Genomic DNA, 25,018 nt, shown 5'->3' on the forward strand with positions numbered 1-25,018 from the left:
TCTAGACGAACTCAGATATATCTTCACAAAACAAAAACTCGAAAGAGAGAACCGACAGAGAGAGAAACATTCAGAGAAACACTGTATCATGTGACTGATCAGGCATCGGCTTCTCTCATTGGTGCAGGGGGAGGAGTGGGCGGGGTCTGGAGGAATCAGCCAATAACAGCGTGATCAGATCCCGCTCTGCTTACATGTGTTGCTAAAGAATCTCACTCCTAACTCGTCACATACGGACGCTTGGTCGGGATCCTTTATCTATTGATTGACTATTTATTTGTATTTGTTTATTAATAAATCAGTCAGCGGCGCTGACGTCATTGCATGACGCGATCCCAAGATTCACTGAGATTTTCCACTCGGTAAGTAGAACAGTTAATACAGATGTGGACAATGTTTGTTTATTTTCACATATACTCCTGCAAGGTAATATCAGTTATGATGTGTTTTTAGTTATTACAGAAGCTCACAAGCTTCAGCCATTTATGAAGTGTTGCCAGATTGGTGTTTTTCACGAATTGTTCAAAATACACACAAAATTATATTATAATAAACACACAAATCCTACCAGTAATAAAGAATACAAATTAATTCCTAACTACAACAATATTGTGGCTCATCACATTTTTTCAATATGTCATTATAAAGCAAATGAAGTCTTCTTGTCTAAAGAAGGTTACGTTGTGGCTACATTGTAACTACTTTCCATGTCTGTCATTGATTTGAATTATATCAGTAATAAAAGGGTACAACAGAAATATCAAAATCCCACCTGTCCAAGCCCATTTTATCGTACAACTCAAAACCCAATCTGCCAACACCGATAAAGAAAATACTGGCAAACATGTAAGGAGTTTCATTCTGAATATATATATATATATTTTTTCTTTCATCAGGTTCAAATTTGCCAGCTTCCAACTTTCTACATTATTTTAACACCCATCCACACACACACACACACACACACACACACACCAAAGGCACTTTTAAGAGCCACATCTGTCTGGCTCGCTATTCACTCTCTCTCTATCTCTCTCTGTTTACATCTGTATCTGTCCATCTTTCTGTTTCCCTTAATAGGTCCTACAAAAACTCTCTTTATTTCTAGCACGCTGTCTCTCTGTTTTTGTGTCTATTTCTGCTGTACATTTCCTGTCAAGTTATGACACGGCCCAAATTCAGGCCCTGTCCGTATTGCCAGACTCCTAATCAGGCAAGCAGGAAAACTTGTCATGTCTGCTTTGGAAGTCTGTACATTAAACAAAGAATAAAAGACAGAGTGGTGTCTCTGGACAGCCGGTGGGGGCAATCTGTGGTGAACAGCAGAAATACTGGACGTATCATTGATTCTGCCCGTATTGCAGTAAGTAAAAATGCAAATTTTTCATAAGTGTTATTTGAAGTGTTTCTGAAAGCTCATGTTTAGACTAGTAGCAGTATGGTGTGGCTTTTATAAACATAGTCTTAGTTTATACAATGAAGACTCTTTATTTTTAAATTGTGTTAAAGAGAAAAAAAAAGTTGTCAAATAATGATTCAGTGATGGCCTTACCTGAAATTTAACTTTGATCTTATAAAATATAAGAAGCGTTAATGTTTTTTCTCAAATAATAATCTTTATGAAACAGATCAAGGCTCGGTTTCTTGCATTGCACTCCATTAAATGACCTTAAAATGAAATTGCTTTATACAGTACTAATGTATCTAATAATTCAGTGGGTTTAACTAATGTGTAGTAACTGCTTTTGGTTATTTCAGGTGTGCAAACTTGAGGCAGTGGGTTACAAGCCCATTTTATTTATTGGCAAACAAAATAAAAAGGCTTCAAATAAGTGGGTTGCAGACATAATTACCCATCTGCAGCCCACTCCTGTCACAAGAAGTTGTTTGGAGAAGATGCAAAGGGCTTATGAATTTATCCTGACTAAAGGTAAGAGTAAGATTTTTGTTCAGAAAAAAATATGATTTTAAATGCATGTATTATTCTTTGTTAATGTGTACAGGTTTGAAATGAATTCAAACTTGTATTAAAGGAACCTCCATGGGAAAACAACTGGACAAAGACATTCTCGTAGCAGAGCAGCACAACAGTCGCAGTCAGGAGCAGTGCAACGGTTCCATTTTGGAGCTGGAGAGCCTCACCGTGGAGCAGCTGGAGAGCCTCACTGTAGAGCAGCCGGAGAGCCTCACCGTGGAGCGGCCGGAGAGCCTCACTGTAGAGCGGCCGGAGAGCCTCACTGTAGAGCGGCCGGAGAGCCTCACTGTAGAGCGGCCGGAGAGCCTCACTGTAGAGCGGCCGGAGAGCCTCACTGTAGAGCGGCCGCAGAGCCTCACCGTGGAGCGGCCGCAGAGCCTCACTGTAGAGCGGCCGGAGAGCCTCACTGTAGAGCGGCCGGAGAGCCTCACTGTAGAGCGGCCGGAGAGGCTCACTGTAGAGCGGCCGGAGAGCCTCACTGTAGAGCGGCCGGAGAGCCTCACTGTAGAGCGGCCGGAGAGCCTCACTGTAGAGCGGCCGGAGAGCCTCACCGTGGAGCGGCCGCAGAGCCTCACTGTAGAGCGGCCGGAGAGCCTCACTGTAGAGCGGCCGGAGAGCCTCACTGTAGAGCGGCCGGAGAGGCTCACTGTAGAGTGGTCGGAGAGCCTCACTGTAGAGCGGCCGGAGAGCCTCACTGTAGAGCAGCCGAAGAGCCTCACTGTAGAGCGACTGGAGAGCCTCAGCATAAAACAGGAAAGCCTCACTGTGGAGCGACCGGAGAGCCTCACTGTAGAGCGGCCGAAGAGCCTCACTGTAGAGCGGCTGGAGAGCCTCAGCATAAAACAGGAAAGCCTCACTGTGGAGCGGCCGGAGAGCCTCACTGTAGAGTGGCCGGAGAGCCTCACTCTAGAGCGGCCGAAGAGCCTCACTCTAGAGCGGCCGGAGAGCCTCACTCTAGAGCGGCCGGAGAGCCTCACTCTAGAGCGGCCGGAGAGCCTCAGCATAAAACAGGAAAGCCTCACTGTGGAGCGGCCGGAGAGCCTCACTGTAGAGCGGCCGGAGAGCCTCACTGTAGAGCGGCCGGAGAGCCTCAGCATAAAACTGGAGAGCCTCACCGTGGAGCAGCCAAAGAAACTCACTGTAGAGCAGCCGGAGAGCCTCAGCGTAAAACAGGAGGGCCTCATCATGGAGCAGCCGGAGAGCCTCACTGTAGAGCAGCCAGAGAGCCTCACTGTAGAGCAGCCGAAGAGACTCACTTTAGAGCGGCTGGAGAGCCTCATCATAAAACAGGAGAGCCTTTCCGTGGAGCAGCCGGAGGGTCTCAATGTAGAGCCGCCGGAGAGCCTCACCGTGGAGGGGCCAGAGAGCCTCACCGTGGAGCGGCCGGAGAGCCTTACCATGGAGCGGCTGGAGAGACTCACCATAAAACAGGAGAGCCTCGCTGTAGAGCGGCCAGAAAACCTCACCGTAAAACAGGAGAGTCTCACTGTAGAGCGGCCGGAGAGCTTCGGCGTAAAACAGGAGAGTCCCACCGTGGAGCGGCCGGAGAGACTCACCATAAAACAGGAGAGCCCCACCGTGGAGCGGCCGGAGAGACTCACCATAAAACAGGAGAGCCTCACCGTGGAGCAGCAAGAGAGTCCCACTGTAGAGCGGCCGGAGAGACTCATCGTGAAACAGGAGAGCCTCACCGTGGAGCGGTTGGAGAACCTCACAATAAAACAGGAGAGCCTCAATGTGGACCAGTCAGAGAGCCTCACTGTGGAGCGGCCAGAGAGCCCCACTGTGAAACAGGAGAGCCCCACCGTGGAGCGGTCAGAGAGCCTCACTGTGGAGCAGCTGGAGAGTCTCCCAAAGAAGTTGCAGACTGTATTTATTCTCAACCTTGTTCCTCTCTCTTCCCCATGCTCTCCAACTTCTCTCTCTCATTCTACTACTTTTACAGCTTTTCTTCCTCCACACTCTTCTCCACCTCCAATACCATGCTCTAAGTCTTTGCGACAGAGGAAGAAAAGGTCAAAACCCTCAATCTGTTCACCAGCACATTCTGCCACCTCGGTCTCTCCTCCATCTCTCATCACCACAGATATCTCCCTTCCACAGTCTTGTCCTCCACCTGCTGCCTCCTCCATCTCCCAGTCCTTGAGTCAGGAGGGGCCATATGTGAAGAAGAGAAGAAAGGGTAAGGGTATGTTAATACACACTACTAATACATTTGCTCTCAGACAAATCTGACTTCAGGCAATGTTACTTAGCAGTGTCTAAGTGACCAGAGTCCAAGGGCTGTGCTTAATGTCAATCACTGACTCAAGTTAAAATGACTTTGGGAAACCCAGCCCAGTACATTTGACTTAATCAACAAAAAGCAGAGACAAAGTCATTTGGACACAAGTGGACATGACCACAGATGACCTCACGAGTGAAATGATAACTATCAACTTGAGATTCAAGTACGAAACATGCCACTCATCATTGCTTAATAAACTTTACTTGTCTTTTGATCATTAAGGTTGCCGAAAATGTAGTAGGCAGAAGATCTTCCTATTTGATAAAATAACTGGAGAAAGAATAAATGAGGTAAAAATGTATTTTATTATGCTGCTTGCTTGTCTCAGTGACTGATTCTGGCCTTTAAAAATAATAAACCAATACGTTATGCCCTATTCAGTGATTGCTTAAACAGTTTAAATAATTAGTATTTTGTGTGTGTGTGTGTGTGTGTGTGTTTGTTTGTGTGTAGGGAAAAGCAGAATTGAAAGTCCACTGGTTGCCTTGCACTATGTGGTAAGTCGTGTTTCATTAACTATTTAATTCCATTGCAATGCTAAGTAGTCTCTTCCATGACCAATATGATGTAGGCAAAGCTGGAAGCTGCATGGAAGCTCTTTTTATAGATGCCTGTGGCAAAAGAAAGCTCTCTGGTCACAGAGTTGAAATCCTCCTCTGAGGTAGCCAACTGATGCAAGGTTTTGCTAGGACATGGCCGAGAGTCAGTAGTTTGTAGAAATGCCAGATCTGCTTAGAGTGCAACATGAAAACATCCTGAAATTGTAAAACTTGTTCAGTATTCTCCAACTTATTTTTCATGCCATAGCCCCTTTCAAGTTCATCCAAGAGTGTTTTTAAATGATTAAGTAGCCAGGGTTTATGCCACTTTAACAAATATCAATGAATGTCAGTGAACTCTCTAAATTGAACCCAACAGTGATCCTGATTTTTGTTCTGTATTCTAATGATATGTGCACTTTACAGTGGCAGAACTTGGGATGACACATGGGAGCCTGCCAGCGAGTTCTAACATGTTTTGCCCGAGTCTCTTCATTCTCCACGACAGACTAGTCACCATAAACACCTGGACTCGTCAAGCACACTTCAATTCTGAGTGTTTGTTGTTGTTGTTTTGCTTGCTGTTCTTTATTAAAGTTTTTGCACCCTCTTTTAGTATTTTTATTTTTTTACACCTTTTGCATTTGTCATGAACTGAGTAACAAGTCAAGTCACCTTTATTTATATAGCGCTTTAAACAAAATACATTGCGTCAAAGCAACTGAACAACATTCATTAGGAAAACAGTGTGTCAATAATGAAAAAATGATAGTTAAAGGCAGTTCATCATTGAATTCAGTGATGTCATCTCTGTTCAGTTAAATAGTGTCTGTGCATTTATTTGCAATCAAGTCAACGATATCGCTGTAGATGAAGTGACCCCAACTAAGCAAGCCAGAGGCGACAGCGGCAAGGAACCGAAACTCCATCGGTGACAGAATGGAGAAAAAAACCTTGGGAGAAACCAGGCTCAGTTGGGGGGCCAGTTCTCCTCTGACCAGACGAAACCAGTAGTTCAATTCCAGGCTGCAGCAAAGTCAGATTGTGCAGAAGAATCATCTGTTTCCTGTGGTCTTGTCCTGGTGCTCCTCTGAGACAAGGTCTTTACAGGGGATCTGTATCTGGGGCTCTAGTTGTCCTGGTCTCCGCTGTCTTTCAGGGATGTAGAGGTCCTTTCTAGGTGCTGATCCAGCATCTGGTCTGGATACGTACTGGATCCGGGTGACTGCAGTGACCCTCTGATCTGGACACAGACTGGATCTGGTGGCCACGGTGACCTCGGAACAAGAGAGAAACAGACAAATATTAGCGTAGATGCCATTCTTCTAATGATGTAGCAAGTACATAGGGTGTTATGGGAAGTGTTTCCGGTTCCGGTTTACCTAATTAATGCAGCCTAAAAATCCTTTTAACGGATTTGGATAATAAAAGCATATTAGTATGTTATGTGTATGCCAGGTTAAAGAGATGGGTCTTTAATCTAGATTTAAACTGCAAGAGTGTGTCTGCCTCCTGAACAATGTTAGATAGGTTATTCCAGAGTTTAGGCGCCAAATAGGAAAAGGATCTGCCGCCCGCAGTTGATTTTGATATTCTAGGTATTATCAAATTGCCTGAGTTTTGAGAACGTAGCGGACGTAGAGGATTATAATGTAAAAGGAGCTCATTCAAATACTGAGGTGCTAAACCATTCAGGGCTTTAAGTAATAAGCAATATTTTAAAATCTATGCGATGCTTGATAGGGAGCCAGTGCAGTGTTGACAGGACCGGGCTAATATGGTCATACTTCCTGGTTCTAGTAAGAACTCTTGCTGCTGCATTTTGGACTAGCTGTAGTTTGTTTACTAAGCGTGCAGAACAACCACCCAATAAAGCATTACAATAATCTAACCTTGAGGTCATAAATGCATGGATTAACATTTCTGCATTTGACATTGAGAGCATAGGCCGTAATTTAGATATATTTTTGAGATGGAAAAATGCAGTTTTACAAATGCTAGAAACGTGTATGAGAGCCAGATAGTGTAGCATGGAGAGCTGTGTGTCATCATGGCTTTCACAAAAACAGTATTTTAAAGATTTTTGCATTGCAGTTTTAGTATAGGTAAGATTGCAGGAACTGTCTGTCTGTTTTGCCAAACATGAATAAATTCCACAATATAAATATAATAGCAGTATATATTTTACATTTACATATTTGTTTCTCTATAGCAAAAATTATATTCCATAAGAATGATTACTTACATTTTTATATTTCACTGATTGCCTTTAATTGCATACAATTTTATAATGAACTGCTATTTTCGTGTCTTTAATTTCAAATATTTGGTGAGAGAGGATACTTGATGCATTTTGGGATATATCTGAATATATCTGTGTTGATCATTACTGAAACTGTTAGTTAAATAGCTGAATTGTGCTTTTTGATATCTGACCTCATATTACTGATTTAATAGATTTACTGATGATAATGATGTGATCACGTGTGTGCCAGAGAGACTCATACAATCAACTTCATTTACAAAGGAATTTGCATCTTCAGGATGTTACTGAAGGTCAGACACCTGTGGATATTTGCATAGATATTTGAAATAGCATTTCAAGGAACGTCATATGAAAACACTCTGAATTATGAGTTATTCTGAATGTTATTCTTCATCATGATGGACTTTCAGTGGCGCCAGTTAAAATCTATTCACTTAGTCTTATTATTAAACTTATTAATGTGTGGATGTCATTTATTAAGCAACAAAATAACAAAGTAAGTAATTTATTGTAAAATAAAATAAAAAATTAGGTGCAAAATGCATTTTGTTCATTTTGACATTTTAATAAAGCAAACATGATTTGATAAACTGGATTTGAATGCAACTGTGTACTGAAATTCACAGTTAAAGCCAAAATACATACATTTGCATGTATGCAAATGAACTGCATATCAGAGTCCAGCATCTCTGAGCTGCTGCTCATAATCAAACAGCTTCATATCTGAACGCATCGAATTCTTGGATTGAATTTATCTTAAGAATGTAATAAGAAAATTATTTAGGATGTCTGATTTATTTCCTATGCGTGTGGAAAACAAAACTAACTTGTTTCTCTGTCAGGTCGCTGTCTCTAGGAATTATGTTTTGGAAAAAGCTGAATTTGCTGTGGCTGATAATCATCTGTTGTGTTACGAGCCAGATGAGTATGTTTCCTTCAAAAAATGCATTTATCATGCCAATGAATGTTGTTTGTTGCACATCGATGTAAAGCGGTGTCTTTGTTTGTGCAGCCTGTTCAAAGATAATGATAATTGGCGAGACTTTGACAGAAACAAATTCCTGCAGCTTCAAAAGTTCAAACAGATCGTTTACTGGTACATGAGAAACATACTAAATGGGCTGTGAATATTTGCTTTCTGATAGTGCTCATGAAGAACAACAAATTGATTGAGCTGATGTTCTTCTTTTTCTTCCAGCCATAAACATGACATGTTCACCAGCGTATGAAATACTGATAGGAGACTTTTGCATAGTTAATGTCCAACAAAACACATCTGTCCTGGGTAACAGTCTTGTTTTTAGTAGCATTCATTTATGAATATAATCTTTATGAATATTTTGAAATAGCATTCTTTTTTATATCTACAGCTTTGTTTAATTTTAATTTAAGTTTTAGTAATTTTGTCATTTTTAGGAGTTTTTTTGTTAAATTTAGCTTCAATTTATTTTTATTTCAGTTTTAGTAATTTTAATACTTCATCCTAACCCTGTTAGTTGACAAGGCATATGAAATATTCTGTTTTATAAAACGTTTTATTACATTTTATTTTATTTTAGCAGTTTTTTTTTCTTTTGTCCAGTCAACTTATATAACAATATTTTGACTTATTTCTTATGATTGAACTAATCTCTTTCTTTGTATTAACTTTTAGTTTAGTTTAAAGCAAACAAGCTTCTTACTTTGTAAAGTTAAACCAACAACCTTTTCAGTGCCTGCATGTATTTTAATTATAAATGAGAAATGTTCAAATGTTTTCTCTTGTTTCCAGGAGATTGCAATTCATACCATTTCAACATTACAAACGATGGGGGGAAATATAAAGTAAGAATGAATGACACGGTTAAAAACATTACAATGTGGTTTTTACCAAATGGATCTCGATGTCTTCCATCAGAAGTCCTGAATTCATCAGGTACATGTCTTAGGATCGTATAACACACATGCAAAACTGCATATGGATGGATGTACCTTCCATGCATTTGTGTTTGCATGCATGATCTCTGCTGTCAGAGACAATGACGTCAAAGCTGCTTAGATTTTGAATTTTGAATTCCATCAATCAATGAAAGGCAAAAATAAACTGAAAGACCGTATTGTTTAAAGCGGTGACTTGACTTGAAAGTATATACAAATCAAACTATTTGAATGAAATCTGTGTATTCGTTGTCCTGTAAGCTCTGTAATGAGTTCCTGAGAAAGAGTAGACTAATTTAGACTACTTTTAGTTTGTGTTGTAGAAGCTTAATCTCTTCCATTCTGCAGGATTCACATCAAATAATCCTGTGACTTGCCAGACACAGCCAAGCAGCTCTACCACCACCCAATCTATTACCACCATAGCTAACAACCCTAGCAGCTGCCCTAACAAACCCATCAACACCTCCTGCATTGCCATTTATCCAGATGCATGTAAGATTTCACACTTTTCTATAATCCTAACCGGTTTTTAATTGCAGCCAGATCCATTGCATTTTCCCGTAATATGAATTCAATGTATGCTATCTATGCTACCTGTAACAGTCTGAGTGTAGGCCTTCATGTGACGACATACTCAGCTGGTTAGACTGGTTTAAGTCTGGTTAAATTCCAGTGTGCATTTTACAGCATTTTTTCCATCAACATAACATACAGTATAATACAAAATATTAGGATAAATATCAACATTTATTTATGTGAAGACAGATTATGCTGCATGAAAAGTGTGAAAAGCATCACATAAAATGCAAGTAATATATTTAAAATAATACTAACTTCTATAATCATAAAACATAAATGAAGGTGTTCAAACAAATTAGGAAATTCTAAAATGCAATTATACACAGTTATGTTGAATTATTTGTCATGTTCTCTTTAGGTTGTTTGAAAATCGCTCCCGTTGATCCTGAAATTACATGTAGAAACGCCTCATATGGAAATGATACATGCACTGGTAAGTTTGAGTCTTAAGATTTTTAAAGTTTGATTTCAGAATCAAAAAATATTAGAATATGAACTGACAGTCTTCTTATTTCCAGCACAGCTGTAGGCATAATATTATAACTTCTTGAGCCTTTTAAACAGAATGCACTTGCTTGAGAAATTCATTGATATGTTTAGTGCTTTAAGTTAATAGCATGACAAAATCATAGCAATAATATGACTAGACTATATGACCATTAAATATGAGAACTGATGAACAGATATTGTTTAAACTGCAATAAAATGCATCCACTGTTTATTTGTGTTTAAGGGAATGAAAAAAGCAGATACATTCTGTATTTAAATGGCAGTGAATGGATGTGTGTGACCTGCGTTGATGAAAGATCGACAACTCCAGCGCCAACTACTAGTTCAACATCATATACTACAACTAACAGTCCAACTACTAGTTCAACATCATATACTACAACTAACAGTCCAACTACTAGTTCAACATCATATACTACAACTAACAGTCCAACTACTAGTTCAACATCATATACTACAACTAACAGTCCAACTACTAGTTCAACATCATATACTACAACTCCAGCGCCAACTACTAGTTCAACATCATATACTACAACTCCAGCGCCAACTACTAGTTCAACATCATATACTACAACTCCAGCGCCAACTACTAGTTCAACATCATATACAACAACTAACAGTCCAACTACTAGTTCAACATCATATACTACAACTAACAGTCCAACTACTAGTTCAACATCATATACTACAACTAACAGTCCAACTACTAGTTCAACATCATATACTACAACTAACAGTCCAACTACTAGTTCAACAACATATACTACAACTAACAGTCCAACTACTAGTTCAACAACATATACTACAACTAACAGTCCAACTACTAGTTCAACAACATATACTACAACTAACAGTCCAACTACTAGTTCAACATCATATACTACAACTAACAGTCCAACTACTAGTTCAACAACATATACTACAACTCCAGCGCCAACTACTAGTTCAACATCATATACAACAACTAACAGTCCAACTACTAGTTCAACATCATATACTACAACTAACAGTCCAACTACTAGTTCAACAACATATACTACAACTAACAGTCCAACTACTAGTTCAACAACATATACTACAACTAACAGTCCAACTACTAGTTCAACATCATATACTACAACTAACAGTCCAACTACTAGTTCAACATCATATACTACAACTAACAGTCCAACTACTAGTTCAACATCATATACTACAACTAACAGTCCAACTACTAGTTCAACAACATATACTACAACTCCAGCGCCAACTACTAGTTCAACATCATATACAACAACTAACAGTCCAACTACTAGTTCAACATCATATACTACAACTAACAGTCCAACTACTAGTTCAACAACATATACTACAACTAACAGTCCAACTACTAGTTCAACAACATATACTACAACTAACAGTCCAACTACTAGTTCAACAACATATACTACAACTAACAGTCCAACTACTAGTTCAACATCATATACTACAACTAACAGTCCAACTACTAGTTCAACATCATATACTACAACTAACAGTCCAACTACTAGTTCAACATCATATACTACAACTAACAGTCCAACTACTAGTTCAACATCATATACTACAACTAACAGTCCAACTACTAGTTCAACATCATATACAACAACTAACAGTCCAACTACTAGTTCAACATCATATACTACAACTAACAGTCCAACTACTAGTTCAACATCATATACTACAACTAACAGTCCAACTACTAGTTCAACATTACATACTACAACTAACAGTCCAACTACTAGTTCAACATTACATACTACAACTAACAGTCCAACTACTAGTTCAACATTACATACTACAACTAACAGTCCAACTACTAGTTCAACATTACATACTACAACTAACAGTCCAACTACTAGTTCAACATCATATACTACAACTAACAGTCCAACTACTAGTTCAACATCATATACTACAATTAAAACTCCAACTACTAGTTTCATGACAGGTAGGACAACTCCCGAGCCAACTGTCCCACCACCTGAGATGACCTTAAAAATACCAGATTGGGAGAACGAAACAAATGGCCAACCACAGACAAACACAGTTCAAGTTGACCCCCAAAAGGCAGCGTAAGTGTGCAGTAACCAGCAGATTTAAATCTAAATTTTAGTCACAGAATACCAAGTAATTCAATGCATTTCACAGAAAAAACTTGGAAAAAGTAGAGTCACTGGTGGAGCAAATGGAAATAAGCAATAAAACCAATGCGGCGATTGTCAACGGGGATGTTATTGGCGTTCTCCAAAGACAACCCAATGACAAGCCAACCAAAGACATCAACATATGCTACTCTTCGAACCAGAACATGATAAACGTAAGGCTTGAGAAGAATTAAAACATGTCCCTCTGGAAAGGAATTTACATTTAACAATGTCATTTCTTCTTTTCGCAGGTTGTTGAGAGCAACCAGGCTGGTTATCCCTGGTCTGTAAAGATTCCCAGAGAAGCCTTTAATAAATCACGTCAAGAAAACAATGGAAGTGCATTTGTTGGAGTTTTACGATTTAAAAACATGGGAAATAAGGTTTGCATCTGTGTTTTTTCCCCCCACTCTTATTTTTCAGATATTATACTTGGACAAATGTTTCTTGATCTGATGTATTGACAAACATTTATATTTGACTGCTCTGTTATGGTTTCTCATTTAGGATAAAACTTACACTGTTTTGGGCAATGAGTGCTATGGAATAACGATGGGTGCCAACATCTCCAACCTTACAGACAATATTGACATGACCATTAAAAAGAAAGATAATCTGGTAATGCGTAACTGTGTTTTGTTGCAAAACGTATTATTTTACACTGTGAAATCAAAATGAAAATAAATGTGTTCTTAACAGGTTGGAAATGTGTCCTGCGTTTCTTGGGATGGCAAAGGTAGATTAATTTATGATCCTATTAACAAACCCAGTATATTTTCTATAACTTACGTATATGTATAATTAATTTAATGCATCTCTCTCTTCTATTTGAAGGAGAGCTTAATTGGACAACGTTCGGCTGTGAGACAATAATCGAAGACAAGACCATAAAGTGTTCCTGCTCACATCTGACGTTCTTTGCAGTGCTGATGGTGAGAAGATTTACAATGAAGAAGAACTTACACTATCATAACTCATATTTCATTTAAAGATCCCCTGAAATCTAAATCTTTTAGTCCACATCCATATGCTAGTGAACTCAAAATTCAATGTCAAAATCCTTGGCCAGGACACTCTTGTATTTTCTTTTTATCTTAGAGCGCTTTTTCCTGGATATATAAAGGTTATAATAATGATAATAATAATAATAATAAACAATTAAATACAGTAGCTACGTTTGCATGCACCCAAAAAATCCAATCCATTAGTACCTGTATTTGACGACTCAATTGGGATGGAAAATCCTTCAAACACTTCAATCAATCCAACTGAACTTGATAAAAAAAAATGGGATTGAAAGTGGTGTAGACCTAAAATTCCCAATTGAATTCAAAATTATCAATTGGATTCAAAGTCACAATGCGTTTTGAAATCTACATTTTACTTTTTACAAAATGGTCAGGGGATCAGGTTGAACATTTACCAAATATTTGCTAAAAAAGCTCTTCTGACATATTTGTCAGCTGATGCACTGTGCAAGCATTGAAGTTTTGTTTGAAATACATGTAATGTACATTTAAAAAAAAATGTGAATCAGATTGCAATGTTTAGGCTTGATATGGACAGAGCCTTCAGAAACTGAAATCAGACTGGATTCGACTGGACTGATGAAAATAAGTGCATGCAAACACACGAACTTGCTTAAATGATTCAGTGCATCCAAACGTTGAAGTTATGATCACCTGACAGCTCTCAGTCATGCCGACTACAGCCATAAAGTGAATGTGGAACAGCTCAAATTTGTGAGAAATATTTGATTTCATATTGAGACTTGAAATCTGATTTTTAAGGACAGACTTTAGAACTTCAGCACAATTAGGGATGTTATTGAGATCTCCACTAAAGTCTCCATTTGCTTTGCACTTAATCTCATTGATATCTAGGAGAAATAGTCACAGATCTCTTGTGCTTTTTATGTCTTTTCAAGTTTGAGTGTACTTTTTCCTTTTGACATATAGCATTGTAAAAATTACAGGAAAAAAATATTCCAGCTGATCTGTGCTTTTCTATGTCTTTTCTCCAATATTTCAGTCTCTGCCAGGCAATCCATCTTCGGATCTGGAAACATTGACCTTAATTTCTTCTATCGGCTGTGGCATCTCCATTTTTTTCCTGTCCATCGGTTTATTCATGCATTTCCTGCTACGGTAGGGTATCCTAAAGAATATTATATAGTTAGTGCTGTTAAGTAATCAATAATCACTAATACTACAATAAGAAACAATTTTCACTCCGAAATTGCTAGTGCATTTACAAAGAAACAGCAATGCATTGAATAAACTTGAAATTTTGATGAAATGTAATACAAGTGATGGGATCAAAGCTCTAAAGTATTAAAGTTCAGGTTATAAGAACAGTTATTTTTGTGTTTTATTAGAAAAGCCAAGTCAAATCAGGCCACAAAGATCCTGATGAACATGTTTGTAGCTTTGTTTCTACTGAATATCTCGTTTTTGTCAAACGAGAGCGTCGCTAACACAGGAGACAACGCTGCGTGTGTCTTCATAGCGCTGCTCCTGCATTACTCCATGCTGGCCTCATTCACCTGGTTCTTCATTCAAGCTCTTCATATGTACTTATGGCTCATCAGACAGAACGTCACCATCACAAACTACATGAGGAAGATCACCGTGTTGGGCTGGGGTGAGTTAGAGCAACACAATACAATTGCCATGAGGTTTAGGTGTGCTGGATTTAGTTGGGACATTTTAATTGTAGAAAATGTAGACTGGCTGTGTTTACAAAAGTTTATTAATTTGTCACCATATCTTTACTTTGGGATTCAGAAACAAAGCTTGCATCTTTCCAACTGTAAATCAAGTGTATCCCAATTGTGGTTGTAGTGACACTACAGCTGTAAATACAGGTGCTGGTCATATAATTAGAATATCATCAAAAAGTTGATTTATTTCACTAATTCCATTCAAAAGTGAAACTTGTATATTATATTCATTCATTACACAAAGACTGATATATTTCAAATGGTTATTTTTTTTATTTTGATGATTATAACTGACAACTAAGGAAAATCCCAAATTCAGTATCTCAGAAAATTAGAATATTACTTAAGACCAATACAAAGAAAGGATTTTTAGAAATCTTGGCCAACTAAAAAGTATGAAAATGAAAAGTATGAGCATGTACAGCACTCAATACTTAGTTGGGCTCCTTTTGCCTGAATGACTGCAGCAATGCGGCGTGGCATGGAGTCGATCAGTCTGTGGCACTGCTCAGGTATTAGGAGAGCCCAGGTCGCTCTGATAGTGGCCTTCAGCTCTTCTGCACTCTTGGTTCTGGCATATCACATCTTCCTCTTCACAATATCCCATAGAATGGCACAACAATGGGCCCCAAGATCTCGTCAAGGTATCTCTGTGCATTCAAAATTACATCAATATAATGCACCTGTGTTTGTTGTCCATAAAAAATACGTCTGCCCATACCATAACCTCACCGCTACCATGGGCCACTCGAGAAAGGGGTAAGAGGAATCGTGGGTCACGAGGAGGTCAGCAGAACCTAAGGGATGTGATCTAGACAAGGCAGGGTTCTCGTCTCAATCAGAGCGATACAGAGGTATCTATTTGTTCCCTTTAGGGATTTTCAACTTCTGCTTTTATCCTCCCCTTCCTAATTCCCCTGTAACCACCAGCTCTCCACATGATCGAGGTTAGGTGGAAACCTCTCGCATAACAGTCTCCTATGCTGGACCTATAATGTTTTTGGCTGGTTCTATGTTCATAGCAACCACGTTACTGATGGTCCAGACTAAAAGGAGGCACCCCTTGAGGGGGGCTCCAGCTCAGGAGGGCGGTTGACTATGTAACCCTTTCAGTATATACTTGTGTGTATTAAATTGCTGGTGGTTATGTGTCTAGTAATAAACTTTGTGAGTTTCCTTCCGTTTACAGTGTTCACTAAACACTCGCCAGTACCAGCCATCCGGCTTCATGTTCTGGTATTAGGTGGCTGAGATCATAGGTTTCTGCGGGAGCCTCCTTGATCATCAGGGCTGGCACAGCACTTCAGGGAATTTCATGGATGACCGGCTAGGTCACCCTGAGGGGTCTCCTGGCCGCTTAGTTCCAGCGGGAAGTGGAGGTGGCAGTTACAGAAGTCTTCTTGTATATGGTGCCTCAGGTGATGCTCCCCTCGCCAAAGGTTTGTAAAATTTGAGCTTGCCTCTCCCGTGCGGTTCAGCGCCTCTGCGATGCTTAGGAACCTTTAGGTACACAAGCTAAGCTCTGTGTACTTTCTGAAAACCACATGGTGGTCAGTGTGCATTTGAACACTTTGCGCCCTTTCTAAAATCCACGTAAGTGGTAACTGTGCACATAAGACTCTGCGCACTTTCTGAAATATGGTATACGGTAAGGGTTACGTGCTATATTTCGTTCCCTTTCTTGAAATGATTAGACCTTGGTTCCTTGGGCTCTATTCAGCCAGTGTGTATTTGTTTATACACTTCAAGCATCGCTTCCCTCAACACGAGGGGCTATTTGGGCGATTCTCGTGGTAGTTTAACAGCGCTCCCTTTTTCCAAGAAGGGTCACCTATGAGCGCTCTACTCTGAGCTCGGAGTTCTACTCTCAAATAAGATTGAGTTCTCTGTGTTTTCCCCAGAGCGCTCCAGTATTTTTCCACAGATCGAGTTGAAGACTCTCAAACATACTGTTTTTAGATGCACCATTCCATCTATGAGCTGCTCTATCAGAGTGCCACGAGAGCCCCTCCTTAGAACAGTATTTGAAAATCCATACTATGGTAAGTGTGCAACGTGAAGTCTTTGCATGCTTTCTGAAATCCAGATTGTGGTAAGTTCGCACGCTAGTATTCTGGGTTCTTTCTAAAATACTATATGGTGAGGGCTTCGCGTGGTTGTTTCATGCTCTTTCTTGAGTTGGTAAAAGCCCCGTTCATCTCGCCACTCCACCTATGTATCCTCGGATACCTATCTATCTAAAAACAGAGTGTTGCTACTAGAGATCTGTTGAGACAGCTCCTTCAGCAAGCTTTTGCGAAAGCTAGCGGTAGCCCCTGTGTGACAGGCAAGACTTAGTATAAAATGCTAGGTTCTTAGCCGTATCCCTTTAAAGGAATCTTTCCTGATTTCAAGCCTTCAGCTCTACCCCGGGCAGAGGCCCTAACAATTAAGTTGGTTATGTAGCTTAGGCCATTGGCCATAAGGGGTAATGTCACGGACAGCCGTCTAACGTCCCAGGGGCAACTGCCATGGAAATGGTAGAGTTGGTACTTAGTGTTTGCCATGATTCTCGCCTGCACTCCCCTCAGCATGGCGGCGTGGGTATACTTTTCCCTATAGCATCAGAGGCTGTCGCTGGCCACCAAGTTGGTGTTTTCTTCAATGTATGCTTCAGACACGGGTCACGACGAGGTGTTCCCCATAGCGACCCCTAGAGGACGCAGTGTCTCGTTCCCTACTCAGGGAACCATGGTTACATTCGTAACCTGTGACATTTTTTTTCTTTTTTTCTTCAAATAAACCAGTTTATTTCTGTGTGTTTTCAGTGTGTGCCGCTCCGATAGTTGTAGCTATTGCTTCTGGAGGAGAATATGAAGCAGTGACCCTAAATACTACATCTGGAAAAATCGCACGAATGTAAGTTGGTTTTATGTCAAAAATTCATGCATTTATTGACGTTAAATGACTGCCTTCTTCAATTCAATATTTTCAAATTACAGGTGCTGGACTACAAATCCTTATATTCACTACATAGTGAACATTGGCTACTACGCTTTAGTTTTCATCTTCACGACAGGAATCTTCATCATGATCGTCACTAAGGTCCTTCAGGCCAGAAAAATAAAAGCTGTTGATGGCAAGAGAAAGACGTTCAGAAAGCAGCTGATGATGGTGTTGAGTTTGTTCCTGCTCTTCGGTCTGACGTGGTCTGTGGCATTCTTCAGTTATGGACCAATGCGCATTACCTCATATTACATATTCACTGTGCTGAACTCATTACAGGGTGAGAAACAATCACATCATTAATAGGCTTAGTAGAACGCTTCTATTTTTTGTCCTGCAGATTTTCACAAATAATTCGAGCTAAGGATGTTTTAAATTATTCATTAATTTCTCTGATCTTTTTTCCAGGGTTCTTCCTCTTCCTGTATTACTACCACATTCACAATGATGTCGCGGGTCAGTTCTCTGATGATCCAGAAAACACTGACTCCAACACAGTCATTGCTCAATCCAGCATTACTGCTGTGGAAAATATTTATCACTAGTATAATTAGGACAGAAGGTCTTCTTTGTATCAGATTGATGTCTTAAACTGATTTGTCGTTGTTTAAGGGAAAACTGTGTATTCTCACTAAAACCAAGCTCACAAACAATAAAAAGACAAAAGTAACTTATGAAAAAGAAAGAATAGTTTAAAATGATGCATGCACATCCTAAAATAATACATTTTAGTGAAAAAACTCAAAATAATTGACTGACAATTGTTACTGAAACTTTATTATTGTAGAAGAATTAAATGTGATATAACCTGATATTCCTGATGTTCAATTTATTGAGAGTTATAATCATCATTCTGTCCTCTATATGTGATCATGTGCATTTCAGAAAGTCTCAACCAAGACTAAGTTTCTTTTACGAAACAAATTTGCATCTTCGATCTTTATTAGATATAGCAGCTTGCTACAATCTACACACATGGATAGCTCAATTGGTAGAGCATTGCGCTATCAAGTGTAATGTTGGGGGTTAAATTATTTATTCACTTCAGTCAAACTTGTAAATATGTGAATGTACTTCAGATATGTGAAGGACTGCACTTCATTGTTTCTATGAAAAAAAAAAGTTCAAACTTGTTCAAAGATTTCTGTATGGGAATATGAATGTAAATATTGCAAATTTATTTAAACGTTGTCTAATTGCCTCTAATATAGGTCAAGCTTTTATTGAAATTCTGTTGCTACATTTATATATATATGTACACTGAACAAAATTATAAATGCCACACTTTTGTTTTTGCTCCCTTTTTTCATTAGCTGAACTCAAAGATCGAAGACTTTTTCTATGTACACAGGAGGCCTATTTCTCTTAAATATTGTTCACAAATCTGTCTAAATCTCTGTTAGTGAGCACTTCTCCTCTGCCGAGAAAATCCATCCACCTCACAGGTGTGGCATATCTGTCATGATCAGGTCATTGAACTTCCATTTATTCACCACCAGAGGTCATCATCCACAACACAGACTCTCACACTACACAGTACACCCTGGACTACATTTCCCATGCTCCACTGCAAACATCACATTCACCTGATAACAATCACACCATGCACCTGAGACCAATCACACGCACACAGCACAATGTTCGGACATGCTTTATAAGTATTGGACTTCCCCTCACACAATGCCAAGTATTGTTCTGCACATATCCCTCACCTAGCGATAGCTGCGATATCAAGCCATTCCATGTTTGTTTTCATAGTCTTGTTTCAGTTTATAGTTTTCTTAGTCTTGTCTCTGTTTCTAGTTTTCATAGTTTAGTCTTTCTCTTGCCTCTGTTACTCGGTTTTGATCCTTTTGCTCTGGATTCTGGATTACCTCTCTTGCTTATCCCTTGCTTAGATATTGTTTGCTCATCGAAGACCCACGCTTGCTCTAGGATTATTCTTGTGTATTGCCCTCTATATAAATGTTTGCCAGTGTTTGACCCATGCCTGTTACAACCATTTTTCTGTCTAATAAAAGCTTGCATATGGACCTGCACGTCTCATGTCTCATCGGCTCCCACGTTATAATATCAAGATGCTGATTAGACATTATGATTATTGCAAATGTGTGCCTTAGGCTTGCCACATTAAAAGGCCACTCTAAAATGTGCAGTTTTACTGTACTGGGGGGTCCAAAAAGTATTTGGTGTGACCACTATTTGCCTCACGCAGTGCAAGACATCTCCTTCGCATAGAGTTGATCAGGTTGTTGATTTTGGCCTGGGAAGTTGCTGGTCATTGGCAGAAACTGGAACACGCTGTCATACAGTATACACCGATCCAGAGCATCCCAAACATGCTCAATAGGTGACATGTCCGGTCAGTATGCTGGCCATTCAAGAACTGGGTGTTTGCAGATCCCAGGAATTGTGTACAGATCCTTGCAACATGGGGTTGTGCAATATCATGCTGCAACATGAGGTGATGGTCGTGGATGAATGACACAACAATGGGCCTCAGGATCTCCTTACGGTATCTCTGTGCATTCAAAATTACATCAATAAAACGCACCTGTGTTCATTGTCCATAACATACATCTGCCCATACCATATCACCACTGCCACTCGATCCACATCGTTGACATCAGCAAACGGCTCACCCACAGGACACCATACACGTGTAATCCCTCTCTCCCAGGTCCTCTCCGCTGCTCCTCACACTCGCTCTGAGCAGGGCTCGAACCCGGGTCTCCGGTATGGGAGGCGGACGCACTAACAAGGAGGCTAAATGGCTACAGCCACTACTGTCTGTAGGTAGTGCGTATCTTGAGATCGGGGAGTGAGGTTTACCTGCACAGCACTACTCGCTGGCCTCCGTTACACTCACCCCCCTAAACCTCACTCCCATCCGGGTCACGGCACCAATGTAACCCCTCTCTCCCAGGTCCTCTCCGCTGCTCCTCACACTTGCTCTGAGCGGGACTCAAACCCAGCGCGTCAGGAAGCAGCAGTCAGATCAGCGATCATCATGTGATCACCGTGTCGGAGGACGAGGTTCGGAGGGCACTAAAGCGAGTGAATGTAAGGAAAGCAGCCGGACCTGATGGGATTTCTGGCCGTGTTCTGCGGTCCCGCGCTGATCAGCTCGCTGGTTTGTTTACATCCATTTTTAATGAGTCTCTTGCTACATCGGTGGTTCCCACCTCATTCAAAAAATCGGTCATCATCCCTGTGCCTAAAAACAATAAACCCTCTTGTCTGAATGACTATCGTCCAGTTGCCCTCACATCAATAGTCATGAAGGTCTTTGGTGGACTGGTTAAAAACGTCATCTGCTCCTCCATACTGGATACTTTGGACCCTCTTCAGTTTGCCTATCGCCCTAACAGATCCACTGATGATGCCATCTCTCACATCCTGCACTCTTCTCTCACACACATTGACAGCAATAACAGGAACTACGTAAGGCTGCTATTTATTGACTATAGCTCAGCTTTTAATACTATAGTCCCCTTAAAGCTAGCTTCTAAACTCATAGACCTCGGCCTGAATTCTTCACTCTGCAACTGGATTCTTGATTTCCTCACCGGCAGACCTCAAGTGGTGAAAGTAGGCCAGTACACCTCCAGCTCCATCACCCTGAACATAGGAGCCCCTCAGGGCTGTGTCCTGAGTCCCCTGCTCTACTCTCTCTACACACATGACTGCGTGTCTTCGCACAGCTCCACATCTATAATCAAATTTGCTGATGATACTGTGGTTCTGGGCCTCATTCACAACAATAATGAGACCGCATACTTGGATGAGGTAGAGAAATTAACATCATGGTGCCAGGACAACTGTCTCTTTCTGAATGTGAGCAAAACTAAAGAGCTGATTGTGGACTTCAGGAAGAAACAGCAGCAGCCCTATACTCCTCTTATGATCGGAGGGACCCCTGTGGAGAGGGTGAGCAGCTTCAAGTACCTTGGTGTAAACATCTCCGAGGACCTCACTTGGACTACTCACATTCAAACTCAGGTTAATAAAGCCAGGAAAAGACTGTACCATCTGCGACAGCTGAGGAAATTCAGGGTCTCACCAGCAATCCTGAAAACTTTCTATTCTGGGGCTATAGAAAGTGTATTGACTCAGTGCATCTCAGTGTGGTATGGGAACAGCTCCAGTCATGACTGCAAAGCACTGCAGAGAGTTGTGCGCTTAGCTGAGCGCATCTCAGGGTCTGCTCTCCCCTCTCTACAGGACATCTACCTCAAACGCTGCAAAAGTAGAGTTTCTAAAATCATCAAGGACTCCATCCACCCTAGTAACCATATTTTCACTTTGCTGCCATCTGGTAAGCGCTACCGTTGCCTGATGGCAAAAACCGAGAGACTCAGGAGGAGTTTCTTCCCCCAGGCCATCAGGCTCCTAAACTCTTAACCAGCCCCTTAACATCCTCATGCCTCCACTTAATGTTCACTTTATCTTTTCCATTTTATTCACTACCTCACATAGACACACTGACAGTGTCACCATGTTTGCACATTTGATTCTTGTACATTCCTGTGTATCTTATATTTAAGACCACAGTAAAATGCATATGCACATTGTACATCCCTGTACATCTTAATATTTAAGACTTCAGTTTACATTCATGCACATTATTTTGCGTTCTATTTAATTCTACAATATACATCTTTTTTATATTTTATTCTTATATTTTTATTGTTTACTTTTATTTCATTCTTACATAGCTATATTTATGTATATTTCCCTATAACATATCTGTGTTGTTTTCTTTAATAATTGCACTGTCCATGGAGCGGACCTGACTCACATTTCACTGCTGGTTATGTATGCTATATATAATTTGGTATGTGACAAATAAAACTCTTGAAATCTTGAAAATCTTGAACCCGGGTCTCCGGTATGGGAGGCGGACGCACTAACAAGGAGGCTAAATGGCTACAGCCATTAGCATCTGTCGCTAGTGCGTCTCTTGAGATCGGGGAGTGAGGTTTACCTGCACAGCACTACTCGCTGGCCTCCGTTACACACGCTGTCTGCCATCTGCCCTGTACAGTGAAAACCGGGATTCATCCGTGAAGAGAACACCTCTCCAAAGTGCCAGACACCATCGAATGTGAGCATTTGCCCAATCAAGTTGGTTAAGATGATGAACTGCAGTCAGGTAGAGACCCTGATGAGGACGACGAGCATGCAGATGTGCATCCCTGAGACGGTTTCTAACAGTTTGTGCAGAAATTCTCTGATTATGCAAACCGATTGTTGCAGCAGGTGTCTGGGTGGCTGGTCTCAGATGAACTTGGAGGTGAAGATGCTGTATGTGGAGGTCCTTGGCTGGTGTGGTTACACATGGTCTGCGGTTGTGAGGCCAGTTGGATGTACTGCCAAATTTTCTGAAACACTTTTGGAGATGGCTTATGGTAGAGAAATGAACATTCAATTCACCAGCAACCGCTCTGTTGCACTCTCACTCAAAACTTGCAACATCTGTGGCATTGTGCTGTGTGATAAAACTTCATTTTAGAGTGGCCTTTTATTGTGGCCAGCCTAAGGCACACCTGTACAATAATCATGCTGTCTAATCAGCATCTTGATATGCCACACCTGGTAGGTGGATGAATTATCTCAGCAAAGGAGAAGTGCTCACTAACACAGATTTAGACAGATTTGTGAACAATATTTGAGAGAAATATGCATTTTGTGTACATAGAAAAAGTCTAAGAACTTTGAGTTCAGCTCATTTGTATTGCTCTCTGTGAACAAAAACAACTTGATAAACTGGACCTGAATGAAAACGGATACTGCAATTCTCAGTTAAAGCCTATATAAACATAATTTGCATGTTTTCAAATGAACTGCGTGTCACAACTATGCTGAAGCTCATAATCAAACAGCTTTATGTGTGGACAGATCAAACTCTCTCAACTCTTGGACTGTGGACTTTGTCTTAAGAATGTTATGAGAAGTGTATTGAAGATTTATCTGCAAAGCCTGTAGATGACAAAGCTAGTGTGTGTCTCAAACAGGCTGCTGTCTCCGGGAATTATGTCTCGACAAAAGAAACATTTGCTGTGGTTGATGATTGTCTTTTGTTCTACGTGCCAGATAAGTATGTTACCTTGAAAAATGGATTCATCATCAAATATATGCTAATGAACTTGTTGTTTGGTGAAACTTAGACAATTAACAAATTTAAGTTTTAGCAAAAAAAAAAGTTGTGGCTGTGGGCATCTAAATTGTGACATAGAGCTTAATATAATGTCATACATTGCTACATGATTAAGTCAAATGTTGTTTTTGTTTGTGCAGACAGCTCAGAAAATATGCTCCAAATCAACATCCAAGTCAGTTTGACAGATGAATATTTTTTTAACAGGAGTAGCTCACCATATCCAGGTAGATGTGAAATATTCTGCTAACATGGCTGTGTGAATACTTCATATTAATTATCTGAGAGCACTTGTGATGACTGAAACTCATTTAGTTAATTTCATGTCAATCAGATAATAACATATATAATTTTCACATGAATGTCGAACTAAACATTGAGCCTGTTGATCCTGGAGAGATATGTAGAAACGCAGTATATGACAAAAGTGCATGCAGTGGTAAGTCCGTTTTAAATTGTATAAATAGCTTTTCAGTTGTTTCCATTGACTGTTACATTCAAATTAAAGTTTAATCAAATAAAGTACAATGTAAACACATAATATATTTTTTCTCTAATAAAAAAAAAAATATGTTGGGTTAATTCTAAGCTTTTAACTTGTACTTCCTTTGAAAATCAAGCTGAATAATTCATTCATGATAAGTTGACACTGTGTATTGCTTTAAATTATGCCAATAATATGATTGGACTCTATCAATAATAAATGTGTGAACTGATGAGCATGCATCTATAATGTTGAAATTACAATGTTGCTTGGTTGATAAATAACCAACATATATATTATATATCAGGTAACATACCATATAAGTTTAAATTATGGCACAACTGCTATAAAATTCATCCATTGTTTATTTCTTTGTTGAAGGGAAAGAAGGAAGCAAATATGTTCTGCATTTTAAAGGGGGCA

At 40.0% G+C, this 25,018-nt stretch overlaps 3 protein-coding genes across 4 annotated transcripts; all 3 read left to right on the top strand.

Moving 5' to 3' along the window:
- The first annotated feature begins 1,021 nt into the window (after positions 1–1,021).
- LOC132113122 (uncharacterized) lies at positions 1,022–5,464 on the top strand. 2 transcript variants are annotated; one of them, XM_059520950.1, is made up of 6 exons: positions 1,022–1,363; positions 1,759–1,930; positions 2,034–4,163; positions 4,485–4,552; positions 4,716–4,759; positions 5,228–5,464. In XM_059520950.1, the coding sequence occupies exons 1-6, from the start codon at positions 1,163–1,165 to the stop codon at positions 5,271–5,273; spliced, it is 2,661 nt and encodes an 886-aa protein (XP_059376933.1). In that variant the 5' UTR covers positions 1,022–1,162; the 3' UTR covers positions 5,274–5,464. The 2 variants fall into 2 exon arrangements, with proteins under 2 accessions (XP_059376933.1, XP_059376934.1); XM_059520951.1 differs by having other exon boundaries at positions 2,034–4,157.
- A 2,801-nt stretch (positions 5,465–8,265) lies between these two features.
- Positions 8,266–10,750, top strand: LOC132113342 (integumentary mucin C.1-like). The gene is made up of 6 exons (XM_059521139.1): positions 8,266–8,352; positions 8,839–8,982; positions 9,333–9,479; positions 9,925–9,999; positions 10,300–10,580; positions 10,739–10,750. Exons 1-6 carry the CDS (start codon positions 8,274–8,276, stop codon positions 10,748–10,750), a joined length of 738 nt encoding a protein of 245 aa, XP_059377122.1. The 5' UTR covers positions 8,266–8,273.
- Positions 10,751–11,925: 1,175 nt separating this feature from the next.
- LOC132112335 (adhesion G-protein coupled receptor G2-like) lies at positions 11,926–18,929 on the top strand. Its single transcript, XM_059519775.1, has 11 exons — positions 11,926–12,172; positions 12,249–12,417; positions 12,496–12,627; positions 12,752–12,862; positions 12,944–12,980; positions 13,079–13,176; positions 14,276–14,391; positions 14,622–14,887; positions 17,774–17,864; positions 17,948–18,231; positions 18,360–18,929. Exons 1-11 carry the CDS (start codon positions 12,042–12,044, stop codon positions 18,494–18,496), a joined length of 1,572 nt encoding a protein of 523 aa, XP_059375758.1. The 5' UTR covers positions 11,926–12,041; the 3' UTR covers positions 18,497–18,929.
- Positions 18,930–25,018: the final 6,089 nt, after the last annotated feature.

This window comes from Carassius carassius, chromosome 32, assembly GCF_963082965.1.
Source record: "Carassius carassius chromosome 32, fCarCar2.1, whole genome shotgun sequence".
Classification (NCBI taxonomy): domain Eukaryota; kingdom Metazoa; phylum Chordata; class Actinopteri; order Cypriniformes; family Cyprinidae; genus Carassius; species Carassius carassius.

Coding starts and splice junctions, on each gene's coding strand:
- LOC132113122 (XM_059520950.1), top strand. CDS start 1,163: ATGACACGGCCCAAATTCAGGCCCTGTCCGTATTGCCAGACTCCTAAT. Junction 4,164..4,484: donor GAAGAGAAGAAAGGGTAAGG/GTATGTTAATAC, acceptor TTGATCATTAAG/GTTGCCGAAAATGTAGTAGG. Junction 4,760..5,227: donor TGGTTGCCTTGCACTATGTG/GTAAGTCGTGTT, acceptor TGCACTTTACAG/TGGCAGAACTTGGGATGACA.
- LOC132113342 (XM_059521139.1), top strand. CDS start 8,274: ATGACATGTTCACCAGCGTATGAAATACTGATAGGAGACTTTTGCATA. Junction 8,353..8,838: donor ACAAAACACATCTGTCCTGG/GTAACAGTCTTG, acceptor TCTTGTTTCCAG/GAGATTGCAATTCATACCAT. Junction 8,983..9,332: donor AGAAGTCCTGAATTCATCAG/GTACATGTCTTA, acceptor TCCATTCTGCAG/GATTCACATCAAATAATCCT.
- LOC132112335 (XM_059519775.1), top strand. CDS start 12,042: ATGACAGGTAGGACAACTCCCGAGCCAACTGTCCCACCACCTGAGATG. Junction 12,628..12,751: donor TTAAAAACATGGGAAATAAG/GTTTGCATCTGT, acceptor TTTCTCATTTAG/GATAAAACTTACACTGTTTT. Junction 18,232..18,359: donor TGTGCTGAACTCATTACAGG/GTGAGAAACAAT, acceptor TCTTTTTTCCAG/GGTTCTTCCTCTTCCTGTAT.